The sequence below is a fragment of the Zea mays genome, chromosome 4 (assembly GCF_902167145.1).
Source record: "Zea mays cultivar B73 chromosome 4, Zm-B73-REFERENCE-NAM-5.0, whole genome shotgun sequence".
Lineage (NCBI taxonomy): Eukaryota > Viridiplantae > Streptophyta > Magnoliopsida > Poales > Poaceae > Zea > Zea mays.
The window spans coordinates 246,971,401-246,983,619 of NC_050099.1; the positions used below are offsets into that span (position 1 = coordinate 246,971,401).

Below are 12,219 nucleotides of genomic sequence, written 5' to 3' on the forward strand. Positions count from 1 at the left end.
TGCTAAAGTTTATCTCGCGAGATTGGAACAGGGCCTTAGCCTCATTTTCCCCTGTTTCCAGAAGTAAGATTAGCACACCAACAGTGTGCAACCTAACAACACCTCCGTGCAGCAAACTAGCACACCAATAGTGTCTTGCTGTGTCTCGTCCGAGCGTCAGAAAAAGGAAGACAACCATGCCAGTCGGAGTAGTCAGTGGATCACACAAGATCTCCAAAAACAATGCACACGGTCATACAGCTGCAAACACAAGCGAGACACCCTCCAGGGATTTAATTGCTTTCATGACTCACGGAGTAACCAGATAGTACAAGGTACTATAGTACATTTGGCAAAAAATGCAATGTTGAAAAAAAAATAACACAAAGATTCAAGGATAAATAAGAAAACACCCATGCATCCAGATCACAAGTGCTCTTCTTATCCTGCAGAGTCAAAAATCATTCTCGAATAGATAACGCATGTTCCATGCAATAGTATGCCGCAAACTCTAGTGATATATTCTCTGCCCGCCAAAGGTATACATAACAGAAACCTACTATCCCTCCCAGCCAGATCACATGAAGTCGTACTCATCGGGGTCATCGTAGCCACCACCCCGGCCGGGGATGAAGTCGTCGTCTCCTTTCTCGATGTGGAGTTGCTTCTTTTTCGCTCCTGCCAAAGAATTCCATTCAGTATCGACATCAGTGATCATGCTAGTTACTAAATCTGCCTTCAATCAAAACATAAAGCAACCAAGCTTGAGAGTTGAGACCATGTTACCTTGTTTCTTTTTGCCTGCTGCAGCCTCCTTCTCAGCCTTGATCTTCTCGTTAGCAATTGCCGTCACGGAAGAAGATATATCTTTGGCGTCCGCACCTTTCAACGATGTCATGGAAAGTCTCATGACATTCTTAAGCAGAGCCATGTAGTGAAAGCTTTTCTGCAAATGCAAGCATGTAGCCAACAAGGTCAGACATACTGCCGAAAAAGGGTGCACAACCAGAGGCATATAGTGTTGAACTGTAGACAACGTTAGCATACCTCATAGGGGCGTAGTTTGTTTGCAATAAGCTCCGCGTATTCCGCAAAGTCACTCTCGGACTTTGGAATAAAAGTATCTAGTGACTTTTGCTCACTGCCCTTCTTTGCAAAAAGCTCGGTGGTAGACTTGAAGTCAGCTTCTTCCACAAGTCTGTAAAAAGTAAACATTGTATCCATGAGCAGACTGACAGGCTAGTTCACGTATAAGACAGGAACAGCAACATCATATGGTTAAGTTTTTATGCAAAGTACCAAAAATAAACAGGCCATAAAATCTTCATATACCTTTGTTGGCGAATTTTCTGTGAAGTGGGACTAAGAGGAGGCTCATCTGGTTCTTCAGCACTTGTCAATGCTTGCTGTTTTCCCTTTTTAGCAGGAGCCTTAGTGCTAGGTTTTGCAGCGACCTTTTCCACTGGCGCTGGCTTAGGTTTCTACAGGATGCAGACATGCAGTAAAACAAGACGATAGTGTTCAATCAGTGACAATTCAATATTAACTAACATAAGTGGTTGGCATCATACTCTGCATAACAACACCAGAAATAATCATTGCGATTACAATCACTGAATCAAATTGCTTTGGAATTGAATTTTAGTAAGAAACAATATACTACTGGAAAATTACATTGCATAATTCAAGCCCATGAGGATAGCTGTTTGAGCTATTTAATTACTACATAACCATTAGCTGATTGAAAAGATAGGTATGCAATTAGAATGGTAGTGTGAACAAGAAATCACACGTACACTGCAAGGGCATATGCATCAAGTATCTCCAACAAATTATTTTGAACAGCCAAGCAATGAACAGATAATAATTATCGATTAGTGCTATCAACATGCAGGCATTCATGCTTATAACAGTCACAACTACATAAAGATAGAATTTCGTATAAAGAAGAGCAAATTTACTTCTGCCTATATACATGAAAGAACCAAAGTTAAATAAAAGGGTTCATGTGATGCATCAATTAAAAAAATCATATAATTTCATTTACCTCCTCCTCCTCCTCTTCTTCCCATGATTCTTTTACATCATCTTCTTCAACATCTTCATCAGCCCACTGATTTTTAAGTGGCTCGGCTTTCACAACAGGCACAACTGGCTGGAATTCTTCAGAATCTGAAATGCAGTATAGATTAGTTTCCATAACACAGAAACAGAGCATATGAAGGTGCCATAAGAAACCAACACCAGAACTTGAAACCTAAATTCAATATAAACTAAGATAATTGCACAAGAGGAACCCTGAGGAGCCTGTCGCTGTATACTCGCCTCCTCTAATAGCAAGGTTGAAATAGGTGTAGGGACACTGGGAAATTAAGCGGGCATGAAAAGACGCCTAACACAGCAGTCAGGAGCCTATATGGGGGTAACTTTTTTTAATATCATGTTAATCCAATCAGAGATGAAGGTAGCTTCAAGTAACTAGCAGGTACAGATGCCAAAATCACTGTTAAAGTGTTAATGGATCTCACTATTCTTAGTTGACATTCTAAATTCGACATGTATATATATACAGGAGACGCATATGACTAGATATATCCATATTTCCAAAACCCTTGACCATGTCCCTATAACGGAACGGATATCACCACAGCTCACAAACAAATGACCTCGAATCAAAATCCTACAACATCGAGCGTGCCTAGGGTCCGCGAACTCCCTACTCTAGATTCGGAAACCGCCGTGGGACAGGGACGGGAACCATGACGGACCGCGCGTCGGAACACGAACTAGTCGTGACGGTGGAACACCGGCGCACAGATCGGCAGAGGCGAGGGAAGAGAGAGAGGCGCTCACCCCAGTCCTCCATCGTGGCTACTGACGATCTCTAGATCCAATCGCTTTGGGCGGTGTCGGCGGCAGGTACGCGACCGGCGGCGGCGGGCGCCCGGTGCGTGAGCGGCCGGGGTGGGTAGGGTTTCCGCGGCTCTGGCGGCGTCGCAGGAGGGGAGGGTGGAAGCTTCTCGAGGGTTGTGGAACGCGGAGGGGGGAGGGGAACCGAAAGGATGAGTCGAGTCGAGTGGCGCTCTGCTGTGCTGGCTGCCAGTTTGGCTTTTGCTCTGTGCCTCTGTCACGCGGTCGTGTGGTGCGTTCTCTTCATCTCATTGGGAGTTTGGGACGGCCACACGGAGGGTTTTTTTTTCCCTTCGCTATTTTCCCCATTATTTTGAAAAAATCCGATACGATGTCGAAATGGGCGATCGAAACAATTTGGGCAACTATTGACTCCGAGTACATTTTTCTTTTTTTTTGGGCCAAAGCGTGCTGCTCGGAATGCAGTTTCAGCTACGAATAAGGCCCCGGTTTGAGGGTCAATTTTAGTCTCATTTAGTCACTAAATTGCTAAATGATATGATTAAAATAGGAACTAAACTGTTTTAGTCTCTATTCCCTTAAGGGGTGACTAGGTGACTAAAAGTGATTAAACCATATAAATTCTACTTTTTATCTCTCATTTTATTTCAGTTGCACTAATTGCATGAGAATACTATGGGGTATTTTAGTCCTCTTATAATTCATTTAATGTGATTTGAATAGTTTTAGTCTCTAGAACTAAATAGGATAGAGACTAAACTTTAGTCTACTAACTAAACTTTAGTCTCTAAAATAAATGAACCAAACGGGCCTAAAGATAACAGTAGAATAAACAAAAAAGTATTACAGACTTCACATTTAGATCTTGTTTGTTGGGGCTTGAGCCGCTTCTCAACATGAAAAAAAGCTAGAAAATTAAACATAAAATAGTGTTTTAGTCTCCTACCTCATTCGTGAAGGCCTTTACCATTTTCCTCTATATCTCTTACCTCTCCAAACAACAATGTTCTCTATATCTCATTCTTTATACGTAAATATCTATATTAAAAATATATTTTATTTTGTTTTTTTAATTAAATGTATTATAGTTTTGTTAAATCTATTGTTTCAAATATTAGAACGAATAGAAGAGAGAAAAACTCTATATAGAGATGATGCAACAATGTTCTCTATATTTAGAGAACTGTTTAGAAGATGTTGCTGGAGACAAAAAAAAAAGAGAAATCTTCTCTAAAATTTAGAGTAGATGGCGCTTTAAAGACCTGCCGGATAGAGTCTAAGCAGTGACCTTGTCTGACGTAGTGATGTGGTAAGCAGTGATGCACTGCCGCCTTCATTAAGATCAATCGTTTCAGAGGATCTGACCCAGCAATAGTAACACCAAATTATCTATCAATAAAAACTACATGACAAATTTCGACCTCAGGAGCTCATCACTCAGCAACCTAACCAAGCTTTCTAGTACTGGAACGAGCCAGTGCTCACACTGTTTATTTACACACGCTGCCAAAAGAAAAGAAAAGAATGGGAATCGAGCTTACCGCTACTCGCCTACTCCTGCTGCAGCTGCACAAGCACAGCCGTTCTACCTACGACCTGAGGACTGCGCCTTCGGTGATCCTCCACCCTGCTGGCCTGGAGTAGGTCATCTCGTACCGGGCGGTGTACTTGGTGTCGTACGCGTCGTCGTTCTTAGGGTCGGTCACGTCGGTAAGCCGGCCCACCTCCTCGATCGTCGCCTCCACCGCTGCCCGCCGGCCGTCCACGGAGACGGTGATGCTGTCGATCGTCACGCCAGAGAGCGCGTACTCCCAGAACCAGCCGTGGCGCTCGATCTCTGCAGCTCGGTCCGCCCACACCTTCAGCATGTTGCCGCCGAGGACCTGCCGGAGAATGAATTGGAAACGACGTCATTGTACAGTGGCACTGGATTTTAGTCATACAAGGACAGGGGTTCAATAAGAAGCCACCACTCCACTATTTGAACGAGTGGTTGCTGCGTCAATCTCGAATGGCTAAAATTCTTCTTGAATGTAACTGCGTGGATTTGTTGGGGGCCTTCGCCTTCCGAAGGTCCTCAAAAACATGATTTAACAATGTTTCTGGAGTATGATACATGAACAGGTACCTTCGGACTTACGTCAAAACCACAGTGTGAAGAAGCACAAAGAATACGAAGGATGGCGCAGAGCCGAAGCTATGCGCAGGGGAGCTTCGGCGTGATAGCAGAAAATGAAACCGACTTAAAGGAGAAAAGACTATTTAGACCCCGATGGATTACTATAGAGTTATTAGCAAGTGTAAAGGGCATAAGTGTAATTTTACATGGGCTGCGTCTCGTGCCTATAAATAGATGAACAATGCTCCCGTACTGTTCACGCTGACTTGGCATTGGCTTTTGCATCACGCTTGTACTTTTACATTCTTTCAAGCCGAAGGTACATTTGTAATTTGTTATTATTTCTATTTTTCCATAATAATAAAATAGAAATGAGTTAATAATAATATTTAAGTGTTTATGTTATTTCTTATATTTTATATGAATCCTTCTTCATTATTTGTTGTGCTGATGAAGGTACGTCCTTCATAACCTTCGTCTGAAACTCATTATATCCCAACAGAAATAATGCTTCGAAGGACGAAGGACTTTAACGTTTAACAATTTTTGTGTTGCCTTTTTCTTAATTCATAGCATTTAAGGACAAGTCCCCAACATTGGCGGCTGAGTTGGTTAGGTGGTTTGAGTAGCACTCCTCAGGTCCTGGGTTCGACTCCCCGTGGGAGCGAATTTCAGGCTGTGGTTAAAAAAATCTTCTCGTCTGTCCCACGCCAAAGCACAGGTCTAAGGCTCAGCCCCGGTCGTGGTCGTTCTCACATGGGCTTCGATGCCGCTGTGTATGGGTGGGGCAGGGGTTCGGGGGTTTTCTCGACCTGTGTGAGAAGGTCTTTTTCTTAATACAATGCTCGGGGGCTGTCTTACCCCCGCAGGTCGAGTTTTCAAAGACCGCACAGCCAAAGTGCCTCTCAACTCTCCAGCAACATGTGTGTGTTGGGGATTGTTTGGGACAAACCAACAAAAGCGCTAGCCAGCTATAAAGATGGAAATTTTGGGACCTCACCTCTTGCAATGCCGTGACAGTGTGTTCTGGCCCCAAAGCCTTGGACTTGATGCTTTGCCACCTGCGAACAATGTCTTCAGCCAACTTCGCGTCCATCCTAGGGATTTCCAGTGGCTCTTCATCTGCCGCTGGACCTTCAACAAACAAAGATGGAAGGATTAATTTCCCTGGCCAGACGCACGTTTAACAAATAATACGGCTTCTATGAGCATTTTATGTGTGCACTTCTATGATGTGCATTACATATAGAAATAGGAAGTGTTATGGCCCTGGACACAATTTATGTGGAATATTTGCTACGCGGCTTTGTCAGGAGCATCAAGCAAAACCCAGTGACTTTGGAGAAAGTAATGCTATCTGATACAGGTTTACTCACCATCAATGGAGTCAACAACCGCCACAGACCCATACTCGCCCCTAAGAGCAGGAAGTGACTTGTTACGAGGCAAGCACTTGAGACCTAACACTGCAAATAGTGCAAGCAGTGTACCAGCAGAGATAATCTTCAAGGCGTCATTTCTGGAATCATGGATAGCGTCTCCAGCAACACTTCCTTGGGCGAGTTTTTCAAGAGATTTATCAAGATCATCACTTGGGATATCCTTGCCTGACATGTCTAGCTGTTCTGTCAATGGGAAAACCTTACTGAAAGCTTGAAGAGCACTTGATTTTACAGTACCAAGCGCAGCAGTAGCTTGAGCACCAAGTTTTGCTATAGCGGCAGCTGCAGCTAAATGGGAAGCACCACCGCCTTCCATCCTTTCTAAGTAGCTTAGAACTTTTGGGTCGTCGTAATAGTCTCCCAGTCTGAACTGCGTCCCTCGGGTATCTCTGCTCCTTGGGAATACCTCGGAGACAAGCCATGTCTCCAAGAGCTTGCACAGCCCTGGAAGAAGATCATTCTCTTCGTTCATGCTAGAGTTATTCACCACAAACTCGATATTTTTGGGGTCCCTATATGACGAGGACTCATTATCAATTCCAAGCCACATTCTGCAATTGCAAATATCCCCCACAAGTAACGAGCAGAGTGCCCTTTCTAATGCGAGGTCCATCTCGTTTTCATAAGGATATTGAGAACCTATATTGAACTTCTGAAGTTGTTCGAAGAGTTCATCTGCCATCATGATGAATTGTGGCCTTTTACTTGCAATTGCTTGAGCAATGTGGGCAAGTGCGACACTATAGATCTCAAACCATTCAGGTGGTATGCTATTCGGTGTTTTAGAGAAGAAATCCATCTGAGATATAAACAGAAAATGAGTGAAGACTTCTAAAAACTGTGTTCAAGTAAAATGGACAGACTACACACTACAGTATGTTGCTCATTAAACTTGGTAGACACAAACCTGCTCAGCTGATGTCATCTGCAAGAAAGCCTCATTCATGAAGGCCTCACGAGAAAATCCTCCTCCAACAGTAGCAATACCACCCCTGCCAACACTCCACAATATGTTTTTTGCACCTTGCAGACCTTCTTGGCGTTTATTTTTATGTTTTTCATCAGTAGGAAGAGCAAGAAGCTCCAATACACAACGAGGTGTAATCTCCTCCAAAGTTTCATCAATCTGTGCAAGCAGTTCAGGTGCAAGATTGCTTGCACCATCCTCCTAAAGTAAAATGTTTCCATTAGTAGTGCTTACCAAGATATCTCTAATCAAGACAGAACCTACAAAACCTTCACACGCTGATCTAATAACAAGTGAAAATAAACTGACAGCTAAAAATGCAGCAGACATTTTTTGTGCTAGCAGCTTGCAATAATGGGATGATAATTTTAAGAATAAGAGGAGAAAGAGAAAAAACTAGAGCATTTCATTATCTCTATACAGCAGTTCCTAATAGTTTCATACCAGATTGGTTTTACAGTGAAACAGTATTAATGGCTGTGCCATGATGTAGCCAATGGTTTCAGGCTTTTTATAACTGATACTGATGCAAGGCCTACTGAGATCTAAAGTGCAGTGAGAAGTACTATTGAACTAATGCTTACCCAAAGTGATTTTGTTTACCAAAGAAAACAAGTGGTAATCGGTATCAACAGCAAACAATTATATAAAACCTGGAGCATGTTCATCTACAAAATATGGTATGTACTGCACACATATTTCGCCCTAACAGTGAACATGTCACATTAAGATTAAAACAACTGTATGTACACAGCCACCTTAAGACATATTGGATCTGCAACCTTAAAGCAAGTTAGTTCACCTGCAGGAGCTTCAGTGCCCTCTCAAGCACCTCACAACAGCAGATTACATCTGGAGGGCTTGCTGCCATAGCATCCCTTGATATGTCCACATAAGCCAATGCCATTGCTAGCACCACATCCTGCTTGAACCGCTTAGGTGGACGGTCCTGAAGCAAGTGCTCTCCAGTTGCTAACACCAGTTGTGCCTCCCCAGCCTCCTGAAGCACACACAGCACACCTGGAACCTGCTTGGCAAGTTTCCGGAGAGAGGCAGCAACAAGTTACACGCCAGCGCTATTTACAGATTCTACAAGAAACAGATAGCATTGTTCGCACGTTTGCTGTCCCATAACCTCACCTTATCCCAGGCAACATCCATGGTGAGTGCCGCATCACGGTCCTCGGAAAGCGCACGGTCGTACTCGGTGCGCGAGCTCTGGTTTGTGAGAGTATCATGGGCAATCTGCAGCATTTGCCGTCGCCCAACAAGAGCTTCTGTGCTGTACCCATACTGAGGTGGCTTAGCTATCCGCGACTCGAACGCCCTCCGAATGCCATCGCCTAGGAAATGTGGCTCCGCACCAAGAATCTGAGCATATAGACACCCATCAGATCACTTCGCAAAATCAAGCATGCAAGATTGCAGGTTATTATGCTTATCCCAGCCATTGGAGTGCAACTCTCTACAGAAGATCGTCTATTCCGTATTAAATAAGGTGCGATGTAGGTTGCCAGATACGATGGATTTTTTGAAACCCAAATAACTAGTAACACTGGTATTAGTCCATCAGACATGGTGGAAAGCAGTGACAAATGCATTTTTTCATGAGACTCGTGTGCTCCAAAGCCTAGCAAGAAATCTAATATGGAACTTACTGAACCTGGTGTCATATCCAGCTAGATAGTTCATAAGAGCATCTCAAAAAGAGGCTCTAAATGTGGCTCTATTTTAAATATAGGGCTAATCGTAAAACACTCTTCCAACAGCGGCTTTATTTTATAAAAAATCATCAAACGAGTATAGGACTCAATCTCTCAGGTCCTAAATATAGTACCCGATGTACTTGAGCCCTATCCTCGTTTCTTCTTAATCTTCAACCATTTATTTCCTAATAACATGATTTATTTCATAAATAGCACTATTTAAGCCCTAACTGTTGGAGTAGAAATTTCTATTGAGGTCCTAAACACTCTAAATGCGGTTCTATTTCAATTTTTAAAACTCCATTTTAGAGTTTATTGTTGGAGATGCTCTAACCTACTAGAAACGGAACAGTCAAAGCGGATACTGAAATGCGGCGTTTGTAAGAGCACTATTCCCCCCTGCTACTGCTAACAAGGCTCCCCCATTTTTGTCCCCAGCGATTACCCACGGGTGTGACTCACAGCCTGACCTTGTAGAAGTCGACCGGGAGGGGCAAGGCGCGGTCGGCGGCTTCGGGGAAGATCGGGACGAACGGGGACGAGGAGGAAGAGGAGGCCGCGGCTGGCGGGTCGGCGGCGGCGGGGAGGAGGTGGAAGTCGGCGAAGAGGCGGTCGGCCCAGCGGCTGGCGGCGCGGCAGGTGGAGGGGCCAGGCGGTGGCGGCCTGTGGCTCCTGCGGAGGGGCAGCGGTGAGAAGGCGAACGGCGCGGAGTTGGGCCGGGCCAGGAGGCTGTGAACGCCCTCCATTGCCGGCGGGGGCGGCGAGCCTGTGAGCGAGATGGTGGATTATGCACAGGACCTGCCAGACTGATACGGTAGTGTCGTAGTGTCAAGTGTTTTAGGGCTGGGAACACTGGGCGTGTTCGGCTGGCTACAAGCCGACACTGTTGCAGCTGTTTGGACTGCTGCAGCTGCAATCCATAGAGAGAAAAATACTGTAGAAGCCGCAGCCGCAGCCGGATTGCAGCCGCAGCAAGCCGCAGCGAACAAGCTGAGTCAGCAAAAAAGCCGACACTGACTTTTAAGACTACAAGCTGACACTGACTTTTAAGCTGAGTCAGCAAAAAAGCCGACACTGACTTTTAAGCCGCAAGCCGCAGCGAACAAGCTGAGTCAGCAAGCCGCAGCGAACAAGCCGACACTGACTTTTAAGACTACAGTCTATAATACCACATTTTAGTATTTTACTGAATATCACAACACAACAACTATGATATCCAGAATCTTACTGCAACCACGCGCCAGCAAAAAAAAAACTTTGATCCAAATTAAAGTTTTTTCCCTAAAAATATTGTAGTATCGATGGAACTATGGTTTAAAATACACCGTTCTTATATGTGTTCACTAGTTGAGTGCCTGTGCGTTGCAACGATATAATAACACGATAACTTATGTATATGTATTATATTGTTAGAGGTATGTGTTCATGTGTTGCAACGGAAGTAAAAAATTTATATGAAACATTGATACGGAACGGCAAACATCACTATAATACGTATGTGCCCGTGCGTTGCCACGAGAGTTAAAAATTAATGTAAAACATAGATACAGAACGATAAATATCACTATAATATGTAAAATCTATCTGACAAATATCATCATAACTTTAATATTATATTGACGATACAAATATGTAATATTATTATAGATACGCCGACTTAAATGGAATGAACTGATGTCAAACGAACATTATAATATCGTATAAATTATTTCTAAAAATCAATATAGAATTTCGAATAATAGACAAATATATCGATAGATATGCAATAGACCCAAACTAAACAGGCGCGTAGCATCTTCAGTTCAGGTCCTCAATCTTGGTATCTCTTCCCTAGGTTGTTGCAGGCTGCTCAAAATACGGTAACAACCCAAGTGAGTTCGATTAAATCCAATGCCACATGAGCAAAAGAACATGCAATCCATCATCACATGAACAAATTATGGGCCGAGTAAGTCAAACATGTTGTACATAAAAATTTTACCGAAGAGCAGAGGGTCAGCGAGGAGCTGAGGAGCGACATCTTCCTTCGTCGGCAAGGAGCTGAGGAGCCAAGTAAGTCAAACATTCTGTAATGAGTCTGTGAAGAAGCTCTCAATCTCAGGCCATGTTTGAGTAGCAACAATCGAACATATAATAGAACCAACATTTGATCCTGCTATAATCCGAGGCAGAAGCTTATGCTCGACCAATGTTTTCACTACACCTACGTGGAAAGACCCAGTGAAGCACCCCCACTCAAGAGCAGCTGTCCTCCCAAAGGCATGTCTGGTCTCCTGGACAGAGGCAATCTTCTCTTCCAATAGCTATGGCAGATAACTACAGAAGTCCAGATCTTACAAGTGGAGGTAGTGCAACAGTCCAAGATCTTTTCTCTATAAAACCATGAGTCGTACAAGAATACTCAAAATGAGCAATCCTAGATTAACACCATATTAGCATTATTGTAACGGTCCAATATTTTTCTCTAGAAAACCATGAGTCATACAGGAATACTAAAAAATGAGCAATCCTAAGTTAACACCTTATTAACACTATTGTCTTAATGAGCAAGACTAAAAATGCAAAGATCCCATTTCTGAGCTGATTTCTTTGTTGTATAATTCTTTGAAGAGTTAATCTGTGACTTACATAGCCTTATAAGTTATAAAAACTATGAAATACATGTCCAATACTTTATACAGGTTTCTACACACAGAATACTGAGCTATCACTAACTACAGTTTCATCAACCAAGAAAAATTATGGTCAGCTATAGCTAAAAGAAGAGCAACAGGCCAACAAGTATTTACTTACCAACAGTTTGATCGTCCCAAAATCGCATGTCTCCCTGAGTTATATGTTAAGCTAAAAAATCCAGTCAAGTAAATTTTGCAAACTGAATGTGAAGAATATGGAAGTTAGTAGGTTGACGATAGAGGTAGTTTGTTTCAGTAGTGATAGCCTAATAATCACGTTGCCATCTTGCTCGTCCCTCCACCCATTCCTCCTTCACTGCAACACATGCAAAGATAAATGAACACCAAACCCAAATCAATTTGGAACCATGAATGCGACACAGAAATGAACACACCCTAATTTCCAAAATAAATCCAACAGTTTAAAAAAGTAATTATGACATAAACTTGATATGGAAAC

At 43.1% G+C, this 12,219-nt stretch overlaps 2 protein-coding genes across 2 annotated transcripts; both read right to left on the reverse strand.

Annotated features, from left to right (window-relative positions):
• Positions 1 to 242: 242 nt before the first annotated feature.
• LOC100283844 (uncharacterized) lies at positions 243 to 3,143 on the reverse strand. Its single transcript, NM_001156742.2, has 6 exons — positions 2,833 to 3,143; positions 2,027 to 2,151; positions 1,312 to 1,460; positions 1,027 to 1,177; positions 766 to 925; positions 243 to 657 (listed from the first exon to the last, which is right to left on the reverse strand). The coding sequence occupies exons 1-6, from the start codon at positions 2,843 to 2,845 to the stop codon at positions 557 to 559; spliced, it is 699 nt and encodes a 232-aa protein (NP_001150214.2). The 5' UTR covers positions 2,846 to 3,143; the 3' UTR covers positions 243 to 556.
• Positions 3,144 to 4,152: 1,009 nt separating this feature from the next.
• LOC100281725 (uncharacterized) lies at positions 4,153 to 9,887 on the reverse strand. Its single transcript, NM_001154645.3, has 7 exons — positions 9,555 to 9,887; positions 8,519 to 8,749; positions 8,181 to 8,405; positions 7,319 to 7,579; positions 6,346 to 7,210; positions 5,970 to 6,103; positions 4,153 to 4,733 (listed from the first exon to the last, which is right to left on the reverse strand). The coding sequence occupies exons 1-7, from the start codon at positions 9,828 to 9,830 to the stop codon at positions 4,440 to 4,442; spliced, it is 2,286 nt and encodes a 761-aa protein (NP_001148117.1). The 5' UTR covers positions 9,831 to 9,887; the 3' UTR covers positions 4,153 to 4,439.
• Positions 9,888 to 12,219: the final 2,332 nt, after the last annotated feature.